The 26,123-nt window shown below is 44.1% G+C and overlaps 4 protein-coding genes and 1 long non-coding RNA gene across 11 annotated transcripts in view; 4 read left to right on the forward strand and 1 right to left on the reverse strand.

Annotated features, from left to right (window-relative positions):
* Positions 1 to 26,123, forward strand: part of LOC127604114 (H-2 class I histocompatibility antigen, D-D alpha chain-like) — a 190,500-nt gene that overhangs the window by 158,057 nt on the left and 6,320 nt on the right. Inside the window, exons 4-8 of one of the 4 annotated variants that reach the window (XM_052071000.1) lie at positions 20,351 to 20,659; positions 20,731 to 20,838; positions 20,937 to 20,954; positions 21,031 to 21,157; positions 21,247 to 24,382. The exons of 2 other annotated variants lie outside the window; for them this stretch is intronic. In XM_052071000.1, the coding sequence (XP_051926960.1) occupies positions 20,351 to 20,659; positions 20,731 to 20,838; positions 20,937 to 20,954; positions 21,031 to 21,137 (542 nt within the window). In that variant the 3' untranslated portion in view covers positions 21,138 to 21,157; positions 21,247 to 24,382. Of the gene's footprint in view, positions 1 to 18,261; positions 18,639 to 19,048; positions 19,316 to 19,667; positions 19,950 to 20,350; positions 20,660 to 20,730; positions 20,839 to 20,936; positions 20,955 to 21,030; positions 21,158 to 21,246; positions 24,383 to 26,123 lie in introns of those variants that run through there. One more of the 4 variants, XM_052071013.1, reaches the window with a different exon arrangement.
* LOC127604305 (uncharacterized) overlaps positions 1 to 26,123 on the reverse strand; it is a 108,842-nt gene that overhangs the window by 78,316 nt on the left and 4,403 nt on the right. The gene's annotated exons all lie outside the window — the stretch shown is intronic.
* Positions 832 to 3,164, forward strand: LOC127604230 (gastrula zinc finger protein XlCGF17.1-like). Its single transcript, XM_052071257.1, has 2 exons — positions 832 to 971; positions 1,959 to 3,164. Exons 1-2 carry the CDS (start codon positions 869 to 871, stop codon positions 2,828 to 2,830), a joined length of 975 nt encoding a protein of 324 aa, XP_051927217.1. The 5' UTR covers positions 832 to 868; the 3' UTR covers positions 2,831 to 3,164.
* On the forward strand, positions 3,660 to 11,135 carry LOC127604195 (trichohyalin-like). 3 transcript variants are annotated; one of them, XM_052071195.1, is made up of 8 exons: positions 3,660 to 4,258; positions 5,430 to 5,516; positions 6,485 to 6,616; positions 7,972 to 8,334; positions 8,861 to 9,033; positions 9,132 to 9,320; positions 9,495 to 9,651; positions 10,362 to 11,135. In XM_052071195.1, the coding sequence occupies exons 1-7, from the start codon at positions 4,060 to 4,062 to the stop codon at positions 9,630 to 9,632; spliced, it is 1,281 nt and encodes a 426-aa protein (XP_051927155.1). In that variant the 5' UTR covers positions 3,660 to 4,059; the 3' UTR covers positions 9,633 to 9,651; positions 10,362 to 11,135. The 3 variants fall into 3 exon arrangements, with proteins under 3 accessions (XP_051927155.1, XP_051927154.1, XP_051927156.1); XM_052071194.1 differs by lacking the exon at positions 10,362 to 11,135 and having other exon boundaries at positions 9,495 to 10,121; XM_052071196.1 differs by lacking the exons at positions 7,972 to 8,334; positions 10,362 to 11,135 and having other exon boundaries at positions 9,495 to 10,121.
* Positions 11,406 to 15,005, forward strand: LOC127604215 (oocyte zinc finger protein XlCOF6.1-like). Of its 2 annotated transcripts, none has more exons than XM_052071236.1 (3): positions 11,406 to 11,889; positions 12,681 to 12,879; positions 13,949 to 15,005. In XM_052071236.1, the coding sequence occupies exons 1-3, from the start codon at positions 11,700 to 11,702 to the stop codon at positions 14,622 to 14,624; spliced, it is 1,065 nt and encodes a 354-aa protein (XP_051927196.1). In that variant the 5' UTR covers positions 11,406 to 11,699; the 3' UTR covers positions 14,625 to 15,005. The 2 variants fall into 2 exon arrangements, with proteins under 2 accessions (XP_051927196.1, XP_051927195.1); XM_052071235.1 differs by having other exon boundaries at positions 11,408 to 11,889; positions 12,678 to 12,879.

A 26,123-nucleotide genomic window follows, 5' to 3' on the forward strand; every position in this document is an offset into this window, starting at 1 on the left:
AAGATGTTAGGGTTTGGAAGTGACCCCAATAGCACGACAACAGGCAGGTATAGTTGAAGCCAACACTTGGCGTAGTTTATTGAAGAGTCTTAGAAAAGTCACTCAGGAAGAAGCATGAAGAAGCCACAGGGAAAATGTCCACAGGAAACGAAACGCTTACTCATGATGGGTCCAGTGACACCGATGCGTTGACACCGAGTCCACGTGTCGGTGCATGTGCTGCTTCATTACATCACGTGATTGACATGCAAACTGCACCGGCGCAGTCTCGACTGCATTGGCTGCGTCGACATAGTTCAGGCTGCTTGGCACAGTCCAGGCTGCGCCACTCAGTCCACGGGGACTGACATCAAACTTTGCGTCATAACTAACGCGGAACTAAACGGGCGGACTTGACATTCCTCGTTTTCACCCATTATTAGAGGTGAAGGATGAAGAAAAAAATGATTACTGGGCTGACCTTGGATCTCAAGGGTTGTATTTCATGGCAGTTCATGTGGCAATGTGTGTTGGTATTACAAAAAAACAAAACAAAACAAAAAACAAAGTCAACACAGGCAGACCAGAGGCGCCGGGCAGGTGTGTGGGAGCGGATGAGCTCGGAGAGGGCAGGTGGCGCAAGGTCATTTAGAGATTTGAAAACAAATAAACGCTAGCGATGTTTTAAAAATGAACCACGTTTTGTATTTAGATACACAATGTATGTACTACGTAAATGTTTTTATTATACTTTATATGTCTTTTTACAGTAATTTCCGTAAAGGCCTCACAACAAAAAGATTGCCTTAAAAACGCTTGTGAGTAGTTTTATTTTGAAAAGTTGTACGTGAACGTCAGATGACTTCCTGGTTGCAATTTGTCGACCTTGATGGTCGGGGAGCCACTGATCGATTGGTGCTTCAAAAAAACCAACGAAATGGACAAACATCGGCCTTTAGCTTCACGTTTGGAGTGCAATTCCAAAGTTGAAGGTTTGTTTGTTTCCATCTATTTTTTTTTGCCGACGTCGTGAAGGCTAGCTGCAAAGCTAATGCTAGACCATTAGCAGGAGCGAGCTGCTACTGCTATGAGGTGTCACCATAAAACGAAATTATTTTTTTATCTAAAACAATCAAAAAACCTATTCTCGACATGCTTTATGCGATGTGACACGCTGGCGTGTCTATAGTTTATTGTGAATATACAGAAATGACTGACAGCATGCTTATTTCACCTCCCGTTCATCAAGAACCTCTTCAAAAATATTCCTTTCATTCAATTTTTACTGGTAGTTTAGAAAACAGGCTGGAATACTCAAACTTTTTGTGGGACTGTCTACTACACGGAAGCTACAAAATCCTTTTCACATCTAAAGTGAGGTAAATGCATATATAGTTTATTATTAATTAACTCATTCACTCCCAAATACATACAGTATTTATATGTCTTTTCACACTCCACACGTTCACAAGACTTAGGGTAAAAAAAATGTCTAGAATTGGCTAGTACTGAATGAAACGTTGAACGTGTGGAGTGTGAAAAGACATATAAATATGTCTTTGAGACATATTGAGACGTATGTCTTTTTTTAACCTACTGTATGTACAGCTAGAAAAATTACAGTGTATTGCAGTTTTGAGATAACTGAACTGGTATGGAAAACTTTAGAAAAGTTTTATTTGTGCATGATCAAAAAATTTTGAAATCTGAAGGGGAAAAAAAAAGCTTGTTTTCTTTCAAATCAAATTGTCACTGACTGTGTGCTGGAGCCCTCCTCATAATGGTGAAATTAAAGCTACGCTTAAATGGTCCAACTGCAGCCCACTGTGAAACAAATTTTGAGCTACAAACAAACAAATAAAAAAGGACTTGCTTTGATTCATTCTGCCAAACTTATGTGGTGTGACAGCAGTCACAGAAACATGATCGGTGATCAAAATAGTTGTTGATTAAATTGCTCTGTCCTGGGTTTGTTTCAGTGTTGCCGTCAGATGTGCTGAAAGTCATCGTGGGGGAAGACCGTCAGAGGGAGTGGAGCTCCCGGCAGTACTGGGAGGTACCCTGCGTTAAAGAGGAGGAGGAGGAAGACACCGTTGACGAATTTCCCAACCATAGAGACCAAAGCGACTCGGACGAGCAAGCCGACTCCGATCACCGTGACTCGGAAGCGGATGCCGGCAAAAAGCGCTTGAGCTGCTCGCAGTGCCGCCAGAGCTTCGACAACAAGTACCGGCTGGTGCACCACACCAGGACGCACACGGGCGAGCTAATCATCTGCGCCGTGTGCGGCAAAAACTTCTCCAGCAAGAGCAACCTGCGCACGCACATGAGGACACACTCTGGGGAGAAACCCTTCACTTGCTTTGTGTGCGGCAAGGGTTTCTCCGTCAAGAGGTATCTGGTGTCCCACATGCGGACTCACACCGGAGAGAAACCTTACTCCTGCTCCGTTTGCGGCTCGGGCTTCAGCTACCGCATGTCGCTGGTTCTCCACATGAGAACGCACACTGGGGAGAAACCCTTTTCCTGCTCCGTTTGCAGCAAACGCTTTTGCCAGAAAGGACAGCTGAGAGCGCATACCAGGACCCACACCGGGGAGAAACCCTTCCCCTGCTCCTTTTGCGGAAAGACTTTTTCCGAGCGCGGACACATGATCTCGCACGTGAGGTCGCACACGGGGGAGAAACCGCACCCGTGCTTACTGTGTGGCAAAACCTTCGCTACCAAGAGGAATGTGACTGTCCATGCCAGGACTCATACCGGCGAGACGCCATTCGGCTGCAGCCTTTGTCACAAGAGATTCCCATACAAGTATCAGATCACAAGACACAAGTGCACTGACACGCAGTAGCCAAGCCAGAGGGTTCTGTGAAAATCCCATCCCAGAGAGCGGGTAAAACTGGCAAATGTTGCGTGTGTAATTCCTGTCTTTAATGTTTATTCATTATATACATTAAAAAAAAAAAATTGGCCAATTAACTGGTTTGGGGAATTTTCAGATGCCAAATATTGGAAATGGACCACCAAAGAATCCATATCGGTCAGGCCTAAGTTGTAAGGCGCCAAAAACGCCTGATATTGATGCACTTGCGAAGTTTAAAGGATGCTAAATTTAACGAGGCAGTGAAAGAAGCGATGTCACGAAAAATGTCATACTGCCAACAATAAAGGTCTATGAAAATGAACGCCTTCTGGAGAAATATTTGAAGATGCACATTTGTACATTGCAAAATATTGGTTGCTGTGGTGTAAGCATTTTTCGTATTATTGGTGCCATGACATGTAGAACTTACTTTGATGTATTTTGACGTTGGCCGATTGCTACGATTGGTGGGGTTGTTTGGACCGCGAATTATTTTAAAAAACCATCAATAATGAATGAGCATTAACTGTTCTTAACTGTCAATTGTTCACCCAGTGTGGACGTCAAAATGGCTGTTTCGACCACTTCGGTCATACAGCTCAGTCAAACGTTTGGCTCCAAGCAGATTTAGTCCAACATCGATTCGCTGAGAGTTTGTAATTTTTTTCACCCTCCATAAAGTGTAAAATATGAATCTATTTAAAAGTTCGACGTTATAATCTGGTGCATAATTAATTAAAACCCGTAATAACGCGCTCGCTGGTAGATTTTGGAAGTACGTCGCTAGCGTCCTTCCGTGTGCCGCTTTGACGCGCGAAGAAGAGAAACAATATGGCGCCCGTCACAGAAGAAATACGTTCATCGTTTTTATAAAAAAACAAAACAATTACCACAACTACACGAGAGCGCAGAAAGTGGATAAACGTTGAAAAGTGAAACGTTTGTATTTTCCACAACTATTTGTGGTCTTCTCCGTTGTATTTTATTTTACTTTTATTTTTTTCTGCGAGAAGGCAGAAGACAGAAAGCTAAGCTAACCTAATGTTGTAGTATGAAATCAAATCGAATTTAGCCCCCATCCCACCTGAAACAAAAAGACAGCGCTTAGACTATTTGTGTTGGTCCAAACTCAAAAGTCGAAGCTTGCTTGGAAGCTGCGAACCAAACCAGACGCGGAAGTTCTCCCGTGAAGTATTGCTACTGTGTGGGGAGACAAAATGTGTAAAGTCCGGATGCTGAGAGCTTTGTTGAATCAGCGACTAAGTGCCGCTGTGGAAGAAATTCTTGTGGCGGTTGAAACAACTATCGCCGAGTACGAGGAGGAGCTTTGTCGATCCAAAGAGGAGATCGAGCGACAACGACAACTGCTCGACGCCGTTTTCAAGTCTCCACTTGAAGTTGGACTACACCAAGCAGGTTTGTTCCGTTTCAGGGAAATCATCGAAGGGTGCAACTCTCTAGTCTCGATTGTTTTAATGGACATCAATGTATCTTGGCTAAATCGTTTGGGCAAATGGAATTAAAGTTTATGAAAGGAGGGCATTTTAGGTTCATCCTGAGAATTCAAGCTCCAATATCTCAAACTTGTTCTCTGAGCAGTCTTGTAATGCGCACGTAAATGTTGGGACGCAGTGGGTATTTTGCCGTCACCTCGTATTTTTTTCTTCTCGAATTGTGTTTATGAAGTAGTCATTGACCTGACTAGTAGCAAACAAGGATAAAAAAAGTGAGATTTTAAAAAATCATGTTAACAAGTGTGTCATATCTACAGATGTACATATCAGAGATACCAGCTATTGTACATCCTCTTTCACTTCATTCAGTCCCGCAGTCGTTTAACATTCCTTTTGTCCACCTGGACTCCTTTAAAGCAAATAGTTAAGATCCTTGGAGGTTCTCAAGCCCAAAGTAATTTTGGATTTACTTTTGTCAGATAATATGACACCAGGATTGAACCCTAACCCGTAACAGGGGGCTCACAGGCGGTCATTAATATTCATAGACATGCCCCCAAGAGGGGAAATGACTTGTTTTGCACCTGACTGAGCAGATGAAGAGGTCCCTGGGAGGCAGGAAGGATATCCTGTCTCAGCTGGAATTTAGGGGAAGGAAGCTCTCACACTGACTGGAGAAACATCGGATTAATGTTTAGGGAATTGAGATGTGTAGCGTGTTGCTATCGTCTTGTCCAAATTAGGATAAAGAAAGCAATGGACACAATTCTCTTGTGGTTGAACTTGTGAGCCTTCAAGAAGAGATGCGGCCAAGGTTTGGGCACTTGCCATATTGGATTTTTCCCTTGACGCTAGTCTGTATCCAAAATAAAATCCACCAAAGACGTTTCTACGAATTTATTATCACAAAATAAATTAATACAAACAAAAAAATTACAAAATCACGACAGCCAACAAGAGTGTTAAATGTGATTTATGTACTGTAGGACCTTGGTCCAATTTGAGACATTGGAAAGTTGCTCCTGAATTGAATTTCGAATACAATCAAACGGTGTTGAATTGAACTTGTTTAGGACGTTGGATATTATGAACCGCAAATCTGACAGACAACCGTGTGTTCTGTGTTTTTCAAGGTGTTTCCCCTGAGCATCGGCAGCATGAACCCGAATCCCATTCCGTGAAAGAAGAGGAAGAAGAAGAAAAGCAGGAGCACTTCCCCAGTGAGCCACATAACTCTTTCAGATCTTGGTACAGTGCACTCCGCTTAATAGAACACCATTGGGCCGAAGCGCTTCTGTTCTACTAAGCGGGGTTTCTATTAACCGGAGACACTTTATTAGGTACACCTTCAGACACGTCAACGACCAAGTTATTCACGCAGAAACCCCCCTGCTGACGAGTTAGAAGAGATATTTCGACTGTGGACGTCCATATCTTTAATCAAACAACAAAACAACAACTTTAATCAACTTCAGTCAAACATCTCAAATCACGAGAAAAATTTCGTTACTTTTGTCTGGAAACAGGAGTCCGTAATTTTGCGGTTGACTTCCCTCTCAATGCGCTGGATAAGAGGGAAGTCCTGGAAACCGCGGGCGTACCTTCTGAGAATCCGGCAATGCATCGTATCGTCTGAGTATGTCCTTCTTATCCGCAGGTGATAGCCCTCGTCTCTTGAATGAAGTTGAAGCCATTGTGACGTGCGTGTGTCTATGTGTGGAGTGACGCGTGCTACCTGTTACTGTATACGGCTAAAACTACCGCGTTTTCCCGCGATAGTGGTACAGTATCGCGATAGCTACACTTCGAAAACCACTAGTTTACAATGTTCATTGCTTACGGCCTGTTCTATTAAGTGGAGATCTGTTCTACTAAGCGGAGTATCTTTATAGGAAATTGCATTAGGCAAATCCGTTCCAGAGCCTTTTGCTCTGTTAAGCGGATTACTCTATTAACCGGTGTTCTATTAAGCGGAGTGCACTGTATAGATAGAATATCGAAATATACATTTGTCGCTCTTTCCTGGGTACCGATTGTTACCAAGTGCCACTTCAGAAATGGCAAATGGACCAATCCCAATCACGTCTTAATTATTAGCGATGATTCATTTCACCGCCACGTCACAATACAAATATCATGACCAGCAAAAGGATGAACTTATGAAAAGCATGCCTTCTCGTTTTTTGAGGCGTTGGGCCGGAGCAGCAGCGTGAAGCCGAGCTCCTCCGAGTTAAAGAAGAAAAGAAAGAAGAAGAAGAGGAGGACGAGGAGGAGGAAGTGCAAGTGAGAGAGCAGTTGGAGCCGCTCACAGAGTTGCCAGGTGAGGCACGCGAACGCTTCGGAATGCATCTTTGCTTCTTGCAAACCCGATGCCGTTAAGGTCTTTCTCTCGCTGAGCGGCAAATGCTTGCGAACGTCAGCAATTTTGGTTTTCGCTGGGCTTAGGAAACCATTTATTTATTTGTCTTTTTGAACATGTTCCAAATTTCCTTGCAACTCTTTTGTTTCACCGACAAGGGCAAGTAGCGCTGATATGACGACGGATCGCATTTCATCGCGTGGCTTTTTGACCGTCCTAGTCTATTGTCGCTCCAGATCCGCAGGAAGCTGCTTGTCATTTGGAGCCTAAACAAAACACAAAGAATAACAAAACTAAGTTACAGATTTATGATCTCCCTCCCGTAACTGAATGGCTTCCATGGGCTGCTTTGGTCACCTGCAGCCACAGCGAGGCGCCGCAGCAACTAGCCATAGCAAGTTTAGCAACGAGCTTCGGCCGCCTCCTACTGCTTGCCAAACACGTTGCGGTTTCGCTGCTAACTAAGCAGTCACAGCCTCCGTGGCGGCAAATGAGCGACACTTGTTCCAAGTACCATATTTTTCACACGAAAAAGCGCACTGGATTACGAGGCGCACCTTCAAATAATGGCCTATATTTCCATTTTTTTCATATATTGCACGCATGCGATCTACAATGCATCCACTAGATGGAGCTACAGGTACGTCTTTGTCATCTCCGTGCCTTTAGATCTTCTTTTGACTCAAGAGGCGTTCATGACCGCCTCCAAAAAACGGAAATGAATGATTACTTCAATGAAACTACGAACATTTCAAATACAGTAATGCACCAAAACAGAAAATCACAAAATAAATTCTATAGCCCCGTAGCTGCAACCGAATGATCAGATGTCAGAAAATTTGATCTTAGTTTTACTGTTGTTTGGTGCCTACTACAATCTTTGTTCCTGCTTTATTGTTGTATATATGTTAGTTGCCCCATGTACAGCACTTTGTATGCAGCAATGGCTGTTTAAAAGTGCTCTATAAATACAGTTGGGTAGAGTTGAGTTCAATTGGAGGAGACCGGACTGTCTCAGAAGTGTTTATTTTTTCCTTTGTTGTGTACCGTATTCACAAACGAGGAAGTCACAAAATAAATTCTGTAGTGGGGTTATAGAATTTATTTTGTGAATTCCTCACTTGAGTTTCTGTTTTTATGCATTATTATTACTGTAAGACGTATCGCCAAAGTTTTTTTTTTTCTCCGCCGCCGCAAGAGACCATGTGAGCACGGTTCAATTTTCGATGTCAGCCCGTTCGCGCGTGCACGCAAACGCATCGGCCGCTCAGGGAGGGAGATCATCGCCCATTCTCCGCCATTGCTCATCACGGCAGGCCAGAGGAAACAAGGCACCAAGAGGAAGGCGACGAGCCCTCGGGACACTTCTGGGCAAGTCGTGAACATTTTTGGCGATGAGGAACTCCCGTCGCTTTGGGAAGACTGTGCGGAGCCGCCGGTTGCGGTTGAACTCGCTGATGACTCGTCGTCCTCAACCTGTGGTGAGGGTGAGAAAAAGAAGAGTTCGACTTTTGCGTGGACACGGCCCGACAAAGAAGTGTTGGCTGCCTTTTTTGAGAAGTACCCCATGTTTTATGACTCCTGTTTGGATGAGTTCAAGGACCCAAGTATCAAAAGAGCCGTGGTGAAGCAGTTTGTGAATGAGCAATTTGAACACAAGGGCCGGCCCGCGCCAACCTGTAAGTACTGACATTTTCTGGGTTCACTTTTATGAGTTAGACATAGCAAAGGCAGCGCTTTTATTTCAATTTTTTGTGTGTGTGTGTGAAGGCAACTTTGTGTTTAATTTGTGTAGTAGTAGTAGTAGTTTTAAAATCAGAAGTCAAGAATAATAACTGTTATTGTGGATTACATGTGATAAATTGAAAATTTGGTTCAGACTTTAGCAAGCTTCATGGAACTTGACATTTGCTTTCACGGGCCGCGTAAGATGATGTGGTGGCCTGGATCTGGCCCCTGGGCCTCGAGTTTGACACCTGTGGCGTAAGGGTTAATCGGTAGTGTTTGAAGGTGCAGTTAATCGGGGTCTAACATGTTTCAGGGGTACAAACACACACATACACAAAAGGTTGGGGACCACTGATTTAGTGGCCTCTTCTGGTATTGCGACATAAATGTTTATGTCTGTGCAAATGGATTGGATGTGTGTAAATGTATATTCTGGAAATTACATGTACTATTTTTTCCTGCCTTTTGCTTTTCCAGACAAGCAAGTCATGGGCTTTCTGAAAAATTACAGGACCAGGTTTGTCAAGCTAAACAGCAAAAAGTCCACGCAGGCAGATGAGCAGTTAACAGCGACGGAGCAGTGGATTTTGGACAACTTTGCCTATCTCCGCCCACATATCAAGAAGAGGCGTGGCAGACGAACACACCAGGTTAGAGGGCCCAAAAATTCTGAGAGTAAATTATGATCAGCTTTTTTTGGGGGGGGGGTCATGATATGAATTTGGTGTTGCGATTCCCTTCTTCCAAGGCGTCCTCCAAAACACAATCGCAAGCTCGGCCAGCGGCAATCGCCTCAGACAGTGACGTGGACGACACCGTGCCGTCCACCAGCGCCGTGTGTGGCCGCAGGCGAGCGCAGGCGGGCAGCAGGCCGAGCGGCTGGGCCGGGCGAGACGTCGCCGCCGTCCCCGGCGACGCCCATGAGCTGCTTTCACAGGTGACGCAGTTTTGTACCCTTTTTGGAATCTTTTCTTTCCGCAAAGCCGCATTTGCTCAGCGGTCGGACCATCAATGGAATCTTTTAGCGTAACGCCGCCTTCCGCCGGTAGTCATTCCTCCTGGTCAGTTTTGAACAAACAAACACTGATACACGTTATTTTCTCTCTTCCAGCTTTTGAGCAGAGCTGATCAAGCAGCGCAGCGGAGAATCGGACACAGCGCGGCCCTCCCGAGCCACGAGGCGGAAGTCAAGCGTTTCACCCAGTATCTGAAGGCTCTCATGATGAACATTCCGGAAGGCCAGACTTGAAGAGGACTCCAGCCAACAGGTGCCGACCCCCCATACGCTGGACTTTGGCGGTCAACGCTGCCCTCAGCGACCCTTCCTCTGCCGCTACATATGAGTGAGCCTGCGGTCAGAATCGACCGCCATTGCCGCCGCGACGTTCGCTCCCCTGACTTCGGTCTGTGCTTTCAACAGCTGTCTGAGTTCACTGCTGAATTATTCAGCAAGCAAATCCCTGCCCGGCACACCCGACCACCACCGACATTCATAGAGACTGAATAGTTGATTGCATTGTTTTTTTTTTTTTTTAAATTCCATTTTCCACTTTTATTTTGACAATTCTTTTGGTTCTTTTTATGGAGAAACAATAAGACAATTGTTTTCATCGCAGTATTCTTTTTTTTTATCTATTAATCAGTAACTGCATTTAAATGGCAGGTAAAAGGTAAGAAAGTTTTTACTCGGCGTTGGTTCTTTATTGTGCCCTGTATCAGATGGCAGTAAACAAATCAACCCAAGCAAACCATTAGTTAATCTCTTACTTTTTTTTGTAATCCTTTGAAAAAAAATAGGGAAAAAAATTCTTGATGAGTTCCTCCATCTATTTTTTTGTCGATTACTTCTTGCGGCTCTACTTCACTTAAAGTACTTTTCCCTCCAGTTTGGAGGCGAGGTCAGTCACTTGCGGATGACCGAATTGCTGAAGTTAACCCGAGTGTTAAAATAAAAGATCGTCTGTCTCTTGTTCATTAGATCACGGCGACGTCCGTGCGATAAGCCAAGGAGACGCTGGAGAGCCGAGTGGTTACCGCGTGAGAACACAAGAACTGGACGACCACTTGGATCAACTCATGCAAACCCTAAATGGTGACAAGACCAAAATTAAGCCCCCAAATGATGGCAATTGGACCTGCTCCGAGTGCGGCGAAACTTTCGAACAGCGTTCCTGTCTTAAAAGCCACGCATCATGTCACGCCAGCGACAAGCCGCTCAGCTGCTGGTTTTACGCCCGCATATTCAAACATCGCTCTGCGTTTGAGAGATCCATCGCATCCACACATGAGGGGAGAAAACTTTCAGCTGCTCTGCGGCAGTGCCTTCAGCCGCCACACCGGCCTAGACGACCACATGAGGACTCGCCCGTGTGGATACATCCTGTTTCTCTGTCAAACTAAAATATAAAAAAAAATCCTCATGGTTTACGTTTCACGAGCCTGTTGCAAACACACAATTCAAAACACCACTGATTAACTAACAAAGAACACTACTCAAAGGTATAGATTCTTGATCCTCTCCAGAAATGACGACTGGTAATATACCTGCAGCTTACTGAGGACCGTCTCCATGGACATCTGTTTTCTGTATGAACCTGCTGCCCCCTAGCATGGAAGGAGCAGCAGTGTTCAATGAAATGAAGCAACAACAAAAAAAGTGGCAAAAACAATTTCATGACATTCTATTTAGTTACAGTACTTTATTAATCTATGCTTTTATAGAGCGCAAGATAATGAAGTGCTATTTACAATATCTTTGTGTACATTTTTCATGTATCTCAACACTAGACTGGAAGTCGAAACAAATCGAATATAAACAAATTCTGAAATGTGGACGTGTTAATCACAAGCACATGTAGTTTTAACCTTCAATTACCGGTATTAGCCTGTCAAAGCCTACAATAACTTCCAAGATATTGAAGACTCGAGGGAAACAACAGCCCGTAAACACCAAAGACCGTTCGCGCCATCTTCTGTTGAGCCGCTCACCGCTCCGATGCGCTAGGTGGCAGTATGAATACAAGTCATTTTCAACAACAGCAAAAGAACATGAAACTGTGATTTCTTTTCTTTGTTTAGACATAGCAAGAAGCATGTCGTTGACCCGCGAGCTCCAAATCGTCACAATTGTTCATATTTTATCTATCTACTAATGTGGCCTTAACAACCAACCAGACGCCGGATTTTAGTCCGCTCCGAGTTGGTCCAAAAGTGGAGGTTGTGCTCGTTAGCTTAGCCTGCTAGCTGATAAGTGGTCAGTTCCGGAAGTTAGCTTCAGAAGCCAGCCGAGCGGAGCGGAAAGTAGTGTTGTTTGGAAATGTGCAAAGTCCAGATGCTGAGAGCTTTGGTGAACGAGCGACTAAATGCCGCCGTGGAAGAAATATTTGGATTGTTCGAAAGGACCCTCGTCGAATACGAGGAGGAACTTTGTCGATCTAAAGACGTGATTGAGCGACAACGTCAATTGCTGAATGCACGCGAACCTTCGGGAGGCGTCGACGCCACAGGTTGCCACGTTTACTCGTCTCACATGCTCGCTCACACGCTCATGGTTTCGGTCAGGGTAGGCAGCCACAACTCACAAAATGACGGGCAGATATTTCACCACCAAGCTCGCAAGAGAACATAATCGGACCTCCTTTAAACATGCTCACAAGTCTGACTGCTAAGTGATTCGGCAATTTGGAACCACCTGTTCTCCAACACTGAGCTGAAGTCACAATTGTTTGACATATGAGCATTTTCCGAAACAGTCGCCTTTTCTGTCCCTTTTGGTGACTCGCCCAGTCTCCTTGTTTGGTTATCGGGTGATAACCCTCCTACCTTCTCGATCCTTGGACTGCAAAATATCACTTGATAATTTTCCTCGGGGGACCCCTCCTCTGATTGAATGCCAAGTTTCAGTCCAAAATCTCCACCAATAAGCCAGTACAGGTCAAAATTCTGAGGACGTTCCACTCTTAACGCATCAAAATTGCTCCAAAAATATCACATTAATAGTTTCAATTGACATTTTTTTTCTTGCGGGAAGTGTAATGGGTCGCTTTTTTTTCCTGGACTCAAACTTTGTGTTTTTGTCATTCCATCATGACTTTGTATCAAATTTATAAATTGATTTTGCTATACAACTAAATTTGGGTTACAAGCTTGGTAATGGATATGATTAAGCATGCAATTGAAGGTACCCATTATGATGAGAACTTTTTTAACAATAAGGAAGTGTTCATATGGTCCAAAATGGAGGTGTGAGAGTGACTGTCTGATGTTTTGTGCTTTTTGTCTTTGTGTCCTACAGAAGTCCAATCAAGTCAAGAAGATGTTGCTCCTGAGGAGGAGGCCGAACCTTCCCGGGTCAAAGAGGAGGAAGAGGACGAGCCTGAGCCGGAGTCCCCCCACCTTACACACGAAGGGGGCGAGATTCTGCTCGAGGCGGAGATCACCAAGTTCCACGTGAAGAGTGAAGACGAAGAAGACGAGGCTCAGTGGTCACATCTCAGGTGGGCTTGTAAAATGCTGGCAAAAATTCCATGGAAATTTACAAACCAGAATTCAGGAATTCCGAAAATTGAAGATCGGCCCCTTTTGTGAAGAGAGAAAATCCACAGACATTTGCTGTCCCCCACAAATAGTGATTTGTAATTGTTTTGAGGTGCCACAAAATGACAACAAAACACTTCCAACGGATAGGATCATCAAGTATCAACACCATAGCTCAAGAATGCACACGATCAAATCCATGTTGCATGTTCAAACAGGTAGTTTGTCACACTCCCATTTTGCCACCAGACGACACACACCGTCTCTCAGGCAGACAACTGATTTCAAGCCGAAGGAACTTCTTGTCAACCAATCGCAGGGCACACAGAGACGAATAACCATCTACGCTTACACCCACACATAGGGACAATTTAGAGTGTTCAGTCAGCCTCCCATATATGTTTTTGGAATGTGGGAGAAAACCCATGCAAGCCCAGGGAGAACATGCAAACTCTGGACAGAGGCCAGTGACTCCAGAAGAGCTGAGGCCATACCTCAAGGCTGCAGCCTGAAAAGAAGGCCCAAAACAAAAAAGCAGGTTAAGTTGGAGCCTGGCTGACACACCGGAGAAGAAGAGGACGGAGCAAGAAAATGTGTCCAGCATGTAAAAGAAAAACACTGGATGCAATCTCAAAAGGATCCAGGACCATCGCCCTTGGAAATTTCAGTTGACAGCAGAATGCAGGACAAGACAAAATGGCAGCCCCCCCCACCGTGATTGATGAAAATGGATACATTGATGTGCGGGATTTTTATTCCGCAAATAAAATATTAAGAATATCCTGTTTAAACTAATGAGCACACACAGCATATTTAAAAAATGTTTGCATTCCCCTTTAACTAACGGCTGCTGACCAACAGTATCGATATTTGCAAAAATGTGAACATTGATAGAGGCTCATATATATTCAAACAAACAAAAAGATTTTTCGTATCTAAAAGGAAGTTTTTGATTTTGGTTGTTAGGCGGTCAACTTGCGATGGAATTTTACAGGAAAATCTTCATCTCTTTGCCACCCCTAAACTCAGGACCGAAGGCGAGGAAACGCGACCGCACGGGCGCTCTTCCCCGGCGTCGGACTGCGAGGAGGACATGGCGTCGGACTGCGACGAGACGGACGACAGCGAGGAAAGGGCCCGAGCGTCCGAGGGCATCCTCACGTCCGACTGCAACAAAACCTTCGTCTGCTCCTTCTGCAGCAAAAGCTTCAGCCGCAAGGACAGCTTCATCCGACACATCCGAGGCCACACGGACGAGAAGCCCTTCGCCTGCTCCATGTGCAGCAAAAGCTTCAAGTACCGCTACGAGATCAGCCGCCACATGAAAATCCACACGGGGGAGAAACCCTTCAGCTGTTCCGTCTGCGGCAAGACCTTCGGCCGCCGGGAGCACTTACTGTCGCACACGCGGAGTCACACGGGGGAGAAACCCTTCGGCTGCTCCGTGTGCGGCCGAGGCTTCAGCCAGCGGTCACACTTGGCGACGCACTCCCGAACGCACACCGGCGTCAAGCCCTTCTCGTGCGCCGTGTGCGGGAACAGGTTCTCCCTCAAGTGCGTTTTGATCGCACACATGCGGACGCACACGGGCGAGAAGCCCTTCACGTGCTCTGTGTGCGGGAACAAGTTCACTCGCAAGCGCAATTTGTTGATGCACATGAGGAGACACACGGGTGAAAAAAGTAGTCCCATGCTGTGCGCGTGATGGGAGGAGTGCACCAGAACTTGAAAGTTTGCGATTAGCAAACATTTTGGGAGCAGCGACAGAGGTTTTTTTTTCTGGGATCATCTCCTTCTTGAAATGCCCATTAAAAGTCATCACGATGATTTTTTTTTTTTAAACCGCTGGAATTCAAAAGTTGCACATTTTAGACAAGAGCATGCAGGAATGTTATATATTCAGTTGACACGTTACGCGGATGGAAACTCTCCATAGGAATTCATGGGCAAGCATTGTTTCCATATTTAAATGTTTATTTTTAAAAGGATTCCACATAATGACTTACTCCAAGCTGCAGTTGATAGTTGAAGAGCTGATGCGTCAATTGAACCAAAGCAACGGTGACGTTTGCTCTTCTTCCTTTCTCTACATACACTACACCAGGGGTCACCAACGCGGTGCCCGCGGGCACCAGGTCGCCCGTAAGGACTAGATGAGTCGGCCCGCAGGCCTGTTCTAAAAATAGATCAAATAGCAGCACTTACCAGTGAGCTGCCTCTATTTTTTATTTATTTATTTTTTTTGCTATTGTTGTTTAAATCAGACTTGCATGTAACTTACAAATGACAACATATATATAAAAACACTTAAAATTTAAAATGTTTTTTGTGTTTAATATAAATGAACTCTGACCTAGTATAGTTCATAGCGTTTGTTGCGCTCATACAAACAAGCTAGCAGACGCAACGAAACTGAGGAGAAGAGTTACCCCAAAAAATGGCAGAAAAAAGAAAGAAAACATATCATTTTCACGACGAATGGGAGGGAGAGTTTTTTTTTACCACTGTGAAAGGATCCTGCGTGTGTCTCATTTGCGGGGCAACTGTGGCGGTAGCAAAGCGGCACAATGTGGAGAGACATTTCACTACATGTCAGACAAGTTACCACGCTAACTACCCACCGGGCAGCGCACTGCGAGCAGAGAAAGCCCGTGAGTTAAAGGCTGCTTTGTGCAAACGGCAGTCTTTTTTCACTAGACCGGTTAAAAACTCCCAAAAAGCAACCGAAGCCTCGTTTAGAGCTACGCAATTCTTGATTAAGAAAAAGAAGGCATTTACAGACGGGGATGTTGTCAAAGAAGTAATGATGATAATTGCTAAAACTGTGCTTGAAGACGAGAAGTATGGAACCGATGTACTCGCCAGTCTCTCCAATGTTCAACTCGGGGCAACTACAATCGTAAGAAGAGTGTCGATGATGTCTGGGAACTTGGCCGACCAGCTGGACCGTGATCTGGTGAGGTGCCGGTGGTTCAGCATCCAGTGTGACGAGTCGGTGGACGGCAGCAGTACGGCTCAGCTGATGGTCTTTATCCGGATGGTGTTTGATGATTTCTCCACAAAAGAAGAACTTCTGACACTACTGCCCCTGAAGACAACTACGAGAGGAGTTGACATTTATGACGCAGTGAAGGAGTTTTTGGTGGAAAAAAAGGTGCCGCTGGAAAAGCTGGTATCAGTGACTACGGATGGAGCTCCTGCTATGATTGGCCGACACACAGGATTCGTTGCTCACTGTAAAGCTGACCCAGAGTTCCCAAACTTTCTGCAGTACCACTGCATCATACACCAGCAGGCCTTATATGCAAAAGTGATCTGCTTTGAGCACGTAATGACACCCGTCGTGAAGATCATAAACAGCATCCGCTCCAGAGCTAAACAGCACAGAACATTCAAGGTACTTTTGGAGGACCTGTCAGCTGAATATGGTGACCTGTTACTGCACACAAAAATCCGATGGCTTAGCAGGGGACGAATTTTGCAACGTTTTTTGTCACTTTTGGGTGAAATCAAAGAGTTCATGCAGTCCAGGGGTGAGGACACCGTGCTGCTGGAGGACACTGAGTGGATACTTGACCTTGCATTTTTAACGGACATTACTGGGAAACTGAACAGTTTGAACTGTGAGCTGCAAGGCAAAGGTAAGACTGTCGCCGATATGATAAGTGCTTTAAATGCATTTAAAGCTAAGATGAGCCTTTTCTCTGTGTATTTACAGAGAAAAAAAGTGCTGCACTTTCCCTCTGTGCAGATGGTGCTGAAAGACAATGCTTCTGCATCTGAGGCTTTTGACAAAGTTGCAGAAAAGTACTCTCAGGTCATAAACAGAGTTGGTCAAGAGTTTGAGAACAGGTTTTGTGACCTGGATCAGCTTGAGCCATGTGTGTCGTTCATTTCTAACCCTTTCATGAACGTGGACATATCATGTATTGCTGAGCAGTTAAGTGCAACATTCAGCCTGGATGCTGAACAGGTGGAGATTGAAATTGTAACACTGCAAAATGACCTCCACCTCAAAGCCCATCAGGCTGCACCAAACTTTTGGTGCCTTCTTGACACAGAAAAGTACAGTGGTGTATGCGCAGCAGCTATGAAGGTTGCAAGCCTGTTTGGTTCAACTTATCTTTGTGAATCAGCCTTTTCTGACATGAACTTCATCAAAAACAAACACAGAACACGCCTCACTGATGCACATCTGCAAGACTCACTCAGAGTTGCAGTGTCAAGTTACACACCAGAGTACAACACACTGGTTAACAGCATGCAATGCCAGGCTTCCCACTAATTGACATAGAAACAGATAACAGATTTGGTGTCCAGTTCAAAGTGTGACATGATTTATTTAAAAATTTGAGAGTTGATTTTTGTATTTTACATGAGTTATTTGTACAAACATGGTGCAAAGTAATTCATGATTTGTTAAAAAATGTTAGTGGCTAGCTAGTTAAAATGGGATATTGTGATTTCATAATACTGTTGTAGAAGTGATAATTTTCAAATGTTTGAAAAATATAAAAATAAAGTGTTGCATATTGATATTTATCTGTTTCTATATATTTGTTGTGAGAAATCATTAACATGATCAGTGTTTTCACAAAGATAAATATCATTAATTATTAATAATAACATAGAGTTAAAGGTAAATTGAGCAAATTGGCTATTTCTGGCAAATTATTTAAGTGTGTATCAAACTGGTAGCCCTTCACATTAATCAGTGCCCAAGAAGTAGCTCTTGGTTTCAAAAAGGTTGGTGACCCCTGCACTACACAAAGTAAATAAATATGCTCTTTTAACATGTCGACATCCCCAAATAAAAGCGGCTTCTTTCTTCCAGAGTGTGCGTGTGAGAGTCTGTTTTTTTAACCCGTTCCATATAAATGGGCACAACTTCATTTGTAAATGAAATGTTCACGAAAAAAGGAACGTACTGGAGGGAAGGTGTCAATTTGGAAGGAGCCAAATGCGGTCAGGTATCCAGCAGGTGGTGCTGTGCCCAGAAAATGCCCATTTTATTGAATGCTTGTTGATTGTTTTGTCACCTTAATGTGCACATATGTCAGAATGTTTCTGTTAATGGGTGTAATTTCTGACGTGCTCATTTTTAAACTCGATGGATGAGCGATTTTTTTTCTTTATACTGTATTCATATATGAGGAGGTTAGCTTAACTCTTGGTAATTATTCATAAATAAACAAGTTACATTTTTTTCATTATGTTTTTCTTTTGTCCTAAGGGGTCGGGGGGCATGGTACTTGGGGGCACCCAAGGCGTCTCGAAACGCCCCTGGTTGTCACGTGATTTCGCCCAACGACACAAGCCCTCCCTCTTGAAATGACGTCACCCAAACAGCGAGAGCAAACGCGTCGCTCCCCCATCCACATTTCACAAGCTTGACAAAAAGATGTTCTTACGCACACTTGACTACATTCATCAAGAAAGTATTATCCACCGAATTCAAACGCACGCAGTTTTCGGTGGGGAGACTGAGTGAAAACATGAACAAGCGCACAACAGTTGGCAGTGACTTGTGAAGGCGTTCTAAGTGACGTCACGACATTTTTGTCTGGGATGCGGAAGTATACGGTGCGCGTATCCACGTTTGCGGTTGTTGGGCTATCGAGGACGAGTTGATGTCACGACAGAAACCAGCGAAACATATGGAAGATGAACTTGTTGCCACTGTTTGTGATGGCTGTGCAATTCCGCAGCGTGACGCCCGGTAAGTGCGCAACTTGCACTTTGTAACTCGGTTCTATCAATCATCTGCAAATCTTGACGCAAATTTTGACGCCCTTTACCGGAATTCGGCGACACTTTATGTTCGTTCACTCCAACGCTCCATCCTCTTGAACTGAAATAAGACAAGAGTATGATATTAAATAGTTTCCACCGCGATGTGTTTTCGACAGAAATACTCACCTAAAATTACCAAAATCTTGTATGGTATTGATAATCGTTGCTTATCATTGAATTCAAAGGACCATGAAGTTATTTAAATGACTACGCAAGATAAAATGTGTTTTGTATTAAAAAAATGCTGGAAGAATGTTATTGTTCAGTATACAAATGATGATACAATATTTTTGGGACATAAAATTGTCTGAATAATTTTTTTTCTTTTTCTTTCAGTGATTCACACACTCAAGTATTTCCAAACGACATCCTCTGATATTCCGAACTTCCCAGACTACTTTGTGGTTGGTCATGTTGACGATGTTCCGATTTCACGCTATGACAGCAAGAGCAGGAAATTTGAAGCCAAACATGAATGGATGAACAAAATGGAAACGGATTTTGCACACTTCTGGGAGAGACTGACTCAGTACAATATTGACATTGAACAGACCTTCAAAGTCAACTTTGAAATTGCTAAAGAGCGCTTCAACCAAACTGGGGGTTTGTTGACCATCAGCTTTCCACTCTTCACATTGATTTCATGCACTCTTACACTTTTTGATTTATTTCGATTGTATTTATTTATTAATTCTTTTAAAAACATTTATTTATATAGTATTTATTAATTATTTAAAAATATTTATATGTAAAGTATTTATATATATATATATAATTTATTTTCTATATTTTATATTATATGCATTTATTTTTTATATTTTATATTTATTATATGTATTTATTTATTATAATTATTTTATCGTATTTACGCACGCACCCCGTTATACACACCACTGGTTATTTCTGTACATCCTGTTACTTGAACTTGCGTGCGCGCGTGTGCATGACGTCTCAGGTGTTCACATGCTCCAAGTGATGACTGGCTGCGCATGGGACGATGAGACGGACGAGGTGGTGGACGGTTGGGAAGACCTCAGTTACGACGGCGAAGACTTCCTGTCGTTTGAGTTGCAGACGCAGAGATGGATCGCAATCCAGCAACAAGCTTTCGGCACCAAACACAAGTGGGACCAATGGGACAACCTTAATCAATACTGGAAGCATTACATAACAGAGATCTGTTCTCATTGGTTAAAGAAGCTTATGAGCCACGGGGGGGGCTTCCTCATGAGAACAGGTACGAGCATGTCACAGTTTACAGCCTCTCATCATTCTTTTTTACTCTTCTCAGTTCAGTGTTTCCAGTTTTTGAAGTGAGGGCGGGAGAGGGGGAGAAGCGGCAGTGAAACAGTCCAAAATGACAAGAAATCATTTGCTTAGTAGGGGGGCGTTTTTTGGATTAACATTGCTACACTCTCATGTATTTGCCCCGATTAGTCTCGAGGAAAAATTAATATTTGAGCTAAAATGACTGTTTGTATTTCGCCAAGCTATCGGCACATGCCTGGTGGAAGATCTCGAGTTCAGTTGAATGCCGTTTGCGCTTTAAGCTGTGATTTTGACACGGTCTCTTCAACTTGCATTCTTTTCATCTTTACGCTTCTTGCACGTTCTCCGCATGGCTGACTTTGTGCGCAGAGCTCCCGGTGATGTCCCTGCTGCAGAAGACGCCTTCGTCTCCGATCACCTGCCACGTGACGGGTTTCTACCCCTACAAATCCGCCCTTTTCTGGAGGAAGGACGGGACGGAGCTCTACGAGGACGTGGAGATGGGAGAGACCCTCCCCAACCACGACGGAACCTTCCAGATGACGGCCCACCTGAAAGCGGAGCTGCAGGCCGACGCGGAGGACCGCTACGAATGCGTCTTCCAGCTGTCCGGCGTCGAGGGCGACATGGTGACCAAGCTGGACAGAAAACTCATCCTGAGCAACGAGCGCGACCGAGGTGAGCCAGCCGCTACGCCAACCTGGCCCGATGTCTCCTTTCTCAACGTCTTCGTCTTTGCTCTCGTCCAGAGGAAGAAGTCAGGAAGATGACGCTGGCCGTGGCGGGCTCCGTCGTGCTCCTCGTTCTGCTGGCGTTGCTGCTTGTGGGGATGGTCAAGATTTACAAAAGAAGACAAGGTGAGGGACGCAATTGCGTGTCTGGTCGGCAAAATTTGGCACTAAAACAAACCACAACTTGTCTCTTTTTTTTGTGTGTGTGTGATTTTTCCTTGCAGCCAAATACATGCCAGCGTGTAAGTAAAACGTCACCTGTTTTCGTCCCGCCGCAAATGAGCGTTGAAGCCTCAACGCTGTGTTCGCGCCCCGCAGCCGGTGACGGCGATTTCGAGCTCACTCCCAGGCCTCCTTCCGAGCCCGCTTCCGAACACGTTTCCAAGCCTGAGTCCGAACACGTTTCCGAGCCCACTTCCCTGTGAGATGCAGCCACCTTCACCTGGTGAGTTAGTTCGTCAACATGGCCTCCGCGTGTTCTTGGGACTCTCTCAAGATTCAGCTGTGCCATTTGCTGTGCTCGTCTTCCTCCAGGTGTTGGAAGACAACTGAGGGGCCTCCATTCAAAGGCTTTCCTGTCAGGCTTGGATTTCAAAACAGGGAAAAGATCGGAGTTGTTCTTCAGAGATGATTTGCGCAGTGCTGTTATTATATATATATTAGAGCTGTCAGTTTAGCGCATTTTTATTGGCATTAATTTAAATGAATTTTAACGGGATTAAATTTTTTCTCGCGAGATTAACGCGGCACACGTCACAAGCGGATGTTACGTTGCTCTATAAATACACCAGAAACAAAACAACAAGTGCGCTGCAGAAGTCCACGCCCATGTCTGTTTTGCCAGCCATGGCAGGCGTGAGACACCGAAAACGGATACTTATGAATGGAAAGTTTACTTTTAAATAGTTGCCATATTGCTCCACTGACAAGACCAAAGTTAGCTGTTCTTCTCTCTCTATATATATCATACAGGTATACAATGTAGCCGTCGCGTTCCAGTGGTTAAGGACGCGACGGTAGCTTTCGACGACTCCGGTTCAAATCCTCGTTCGGCTGCCTATTCTTAGCGCAAGGCACGGTTAACCATTTGGGCGGCCCGGTAGCCAAGTGGTTAGCACGTCGGCTTCACAGTGCAGAGGTACCGGGTTCGATTCCAGCTCCGGCCTCCCTGTGTGGAGTTTGCATGTTCTCCCCGGGCCTGCGTGGGTTTTCTCCGGGTGCTCCGGTTTCCTCCCACATTCCAAAAACATGCGTGGCAGGCTGATTGAACACTCTAAATTGTCCCTAAGTGTGAGTGCGAATGGTTGTTTGTTTCTGTGTGCCCTGCGATTGGCTGGCAACCGATTCAGGGTGTCCCCCGCCTACTGCCCGGAGACGGCTGGGATGGGCTCCAGCACCCCCCGCGACCCTAGTGAGGATCAAGCGGCTCGGAAGATGAATGAATGAAAAGGTATACAATGTATGCCACTGACGCGATTGTTACTTGTTTGGAACTATTTTGTGTGGAAGGTTACAGTGTTCTGTGTCCATATAAATAGAGCGGGTGGAGCTTCTCTGTGTTCGTCTGACAGTGACAGTGCGCTACAGTGGTAGCGACCTAGCGAAAGTAAAATGTCTCCAGTGTTGTCATCGAACCAAGTGTAGTCATTCGAAATGAGGTCTACACAAAAACCGTAGAGAGACTTCCACGCAAGAAGGACCAACACAATCAACATAGCTTGACTGAGTTAGGGGGAGTGAACCCCCCGCCTCCCTTTCAGAATGGTTTGCCCCAGCAGCACGGGGGAAGTGCATGTGCTTGTTTGTACGGCCGGCAGTTTTGAATACAGCGGCACATAATGAACACTGGTGTCCGGTGTCTCGTTATTCTTCAACAAACATATACAGAAACAGACTGCTGTGTTCAAAGCAAACTTGAGAAAAACAAAGTATGCAACCATGGTTTAAATCCACTATAGGCTGAGTACTAGTTTACCTTAGATGTGCACTTTATAATGTTATATTGCTCTGTTTTGATTTTATAAAAAAAGCTGTTAAAGCAGCTGTTGTGTGATTAAATATTGTTTTCACTGTTGTTGATGGACAGTAATATTGTGTGAGAGATTATGTGTGAATAACTGCTCCAAGTGAAAAATGTTCATGTAAAATTGAAAATCGAAATTGTTATTTCAGTAAATATTTGCATTTGGCACATAGAAAACTGATTCATGATTCCATGTTGATGAGAGCATTAAAATGGGGGAAAAATAGGACAAAAAATGTAAAAGGAAATTCAGAAAGGATAAAAAATGTGTGAGTAATCACGATTAATTTTTTAGTTCATTTGAGTTAATTATGACAGTTGCATTTTTAATTCAATATTTTAATCGTTTGACAGATCTAATATATATACATATATATACATTTATATATGTATATATATTAGAGCTGTCAAACGATTAAAATCGTTAATCTCGCGAGAAAAAATTTAATCCCGTTAAAATTCATTTAAATTAATGCCAATAAAAATGCGCTAAACTGACAGCTCTAATATATATATATATATATATATATATATATATATATATATATATATATATATATATATATATATATATATATAGCGCGAAGCTCTCAATTTACCGGTCGATCTACGTTCCAACCCTCCGCTATGGTCACGAGCTATGGGTCGTGACCGAAAGAACGAAATCCCGGATACAAGCGGCCGAAATGAGTTTTCTCCGCAGGGTGTCCGGGCTCTCCCTTAGAGATAAGGTGAAAAGCTCGGTCATCCAGGAGGGGCTCAGAGTTGAGCCGCTTCTCCTCCACATCGAGAGAAGGCAGATGAGGTGGCTCGGGCATCTGATTCGGATGCCTTCTGAACGCCTCCTTGGTGAGGTGTTCCGGGCATGTCCCACCGGGAGGAGACTCCGAGGAAGACCCAGGACACGCTGGAGACACTATGTCACCCAGCTGGCCTGGGAACGCCTCGGGATCCCCCGGGGAGAGCTGGAAGAAGTAGCTAGGGAGAGGGAAGTCTGGGCTTCCCTGCTACCCGGCCCCGGATCAGCGGTAGAAGCTGGATCGATGGATGTTATTTTTATTTTTTGCTGGCTTTGGTGTCTTGGAGATTTGATTGAGTTGCTTTCCTGTGTTCATTTAATTTGTAAGAAATCAGCAGTCTCATCATAACAAGGACCCCCCCCCCCCCCCCCCCCCAGGCTCAAATGAATTCAGGGCGACTCGTCTTTGAGTCAACGACAAAGAGAAGAGAGTCTCAAAATATCCCGAAGGCCAGCGCGACCTGGACGAAAACTTCCAATGAAGATGAGCCAGAATTGCAAACGATTCGACTCGCAATCAGCTCGTGAGCGATTAAAGTCGGTCTGAAATTACCGAGGGTCTTGTGACGGCAGATGGCGGTGAGAAGCTCTTGCCAGTTTTTTCCCATCAACTTTTTCACCCTTAAACATACTGTTTTGCAATAAACATTTGACATGTTTTTAATCAAGAAATCTTCATCATGGGCTCTTTTACATACTTGTAAGAAGTAAACACGGGCAATTTAAAATACATTCACATTGATGCGCTTGCAAGGGTAAAATCAAGCAATTTATTTGTACATGTTGAGACATAAAAACATAATTTGTGTCACTTGAATAAAGTCGGCAAAGCTGCTCTTTTCGATTCACCAGTCTCACGAATCTTTATTCTTATTTCTCAAAGTCGTGCAAGACTTGGTTGACGTCACGGAAAGGAAATCGCGGTAAAAACCAAACAGCCGTGTGCTTTTATCCACAACTAACGGCGGGTAAAGGCAACGGAATGAAATTCCTGCTGTTGCTTGTTTTTCATGTTCCACTTAAAAAGTTCACGCTTTGCAGCCAGATCGTAAGGTGTGTTCCTTTTGCTCTTCCTTTCGATCGGTTTCATGTGCCGTAGGTTAGAAGTGTATGTTGATGGGTTCGTTGTTTTTTGTGGCTAACTCTACTTTACGAACGGCAAAAGGAGAGATGGAATCCATTGAATGCAGTTTTATTAAAAGTGGAAAAAAGATGTCTGCACCGGATCACGTTGGAGTACACAACTCTCCTCGTAACTAAAATCACTTCCGGCTTCTCTTACTTCAACAGCCAATCAGAACCTACCAAGATAAAAACACGTCTAAGAAAATGTAAGCTTATGTTAAATTATTAATTATTTTCATTTTATATTTGAGCATTATATTCTTTTATGTTATAGTTACCTAAATTATATTCTGTTTAATAATTGTTGAAACATTCTTATGTTGCTTGCGTCTGATTGGCTAAAGATAAGCAGGAAGTGTTTTCGTGACAGAAAGGGTGTTGTGTTCTCGTTCGTCCGTTCGGAGGTGCAGACGTGTTTTTTCTTTCTCCTTTTTAATAAACTGCATTAAAGGATTCCATCTCTCCATCTGTCATTCGTAAAGAAGAGCCATCCACTGAAAAACAACGAACCCCTCAACTCACACAATTATTAAACAACAGAATATAATTTAGGTATTCTTAACATGAAATAATAATAATACATTTTATTTATAAGCGCCTTTCAAGACACCCAAGAACACTTAATATGACGCACATAAACATAAAATGATCATAATTAATAATATAACATGAGTGTACACAAGCTTGACGACGTGAGAATTGGACCGATGAGGCAATGCTCGTCTTTGCAGTGCTCACTTCATATCTGCTGAGTACTTGCGAGTCAGATCTACCATGTCAATTTATATTATTCCCTGTTGGGAAAGTCAAGTCAAGTCAAGTCAACAGTATTTATAGAGCACTTTCAAACAGCCATCGCTGCATACAAAGTGCTGTACATGGAGCGATTTAACATGCACAATAAACAGTAAGACAAATCGGTAATAATAATAATAATCGGTAGAAAGGACCAAGCAGTAAAATCAAGAATAAATCTAAGTCATGCTGAGTGGAACGCCAAAGAATACAAGTGAGTTTTGAGGAGAGCTTTAAAGATGGGCAGCGAGGAGGCTTGCCGAATGTTCAGTGGGAGGTTATTCCAGAGAGAGGGACCAGCAACAGAAAAGGCTCGATCCCCTCTGAGCGTCAGTTTAGTTCTTGGTACTTCTAACAAAGACTGGTCCACAGACGTGAGGCACCGGGCAGGTGTGTAGGGGCGGATGAGCTCAGAGAGGTAAGGTGGCGCGAGATTATTCAGAGATTTGAAAACAAAGAGGAGGATCTTGAAAATAACTCTAAAATGAATGGGGAGCCAGTGAAGGGATGCCAGAGTGGGAGTTATATGCTCCCTCTTACGAGTACCAGTCAAGAGGCGAGCAGCGGCATTCTGGACTAGCTGAAGGCGCTTAATGGAGGACTGCCTGACTCCAAAGTACAGGGCATTGCAGTAATCGAGCCGGGATGTGACAAAGGCATGAATTACTG

Source organism: Hippocampus zosterae, chromosome 7, assembly GCF_025434085.1.
Source record: "Hippocampus zosterae strain Florida chromosome 7, ASM2543408v3, whole genome shotgun sequence".
Taxonomy (NCBI): Eukaryota; Metazoa; Chordata; class Actinopteri; order Syngnathiformes; family Syngnathidae; genus Hippocampus; species Hippocampus zosterae.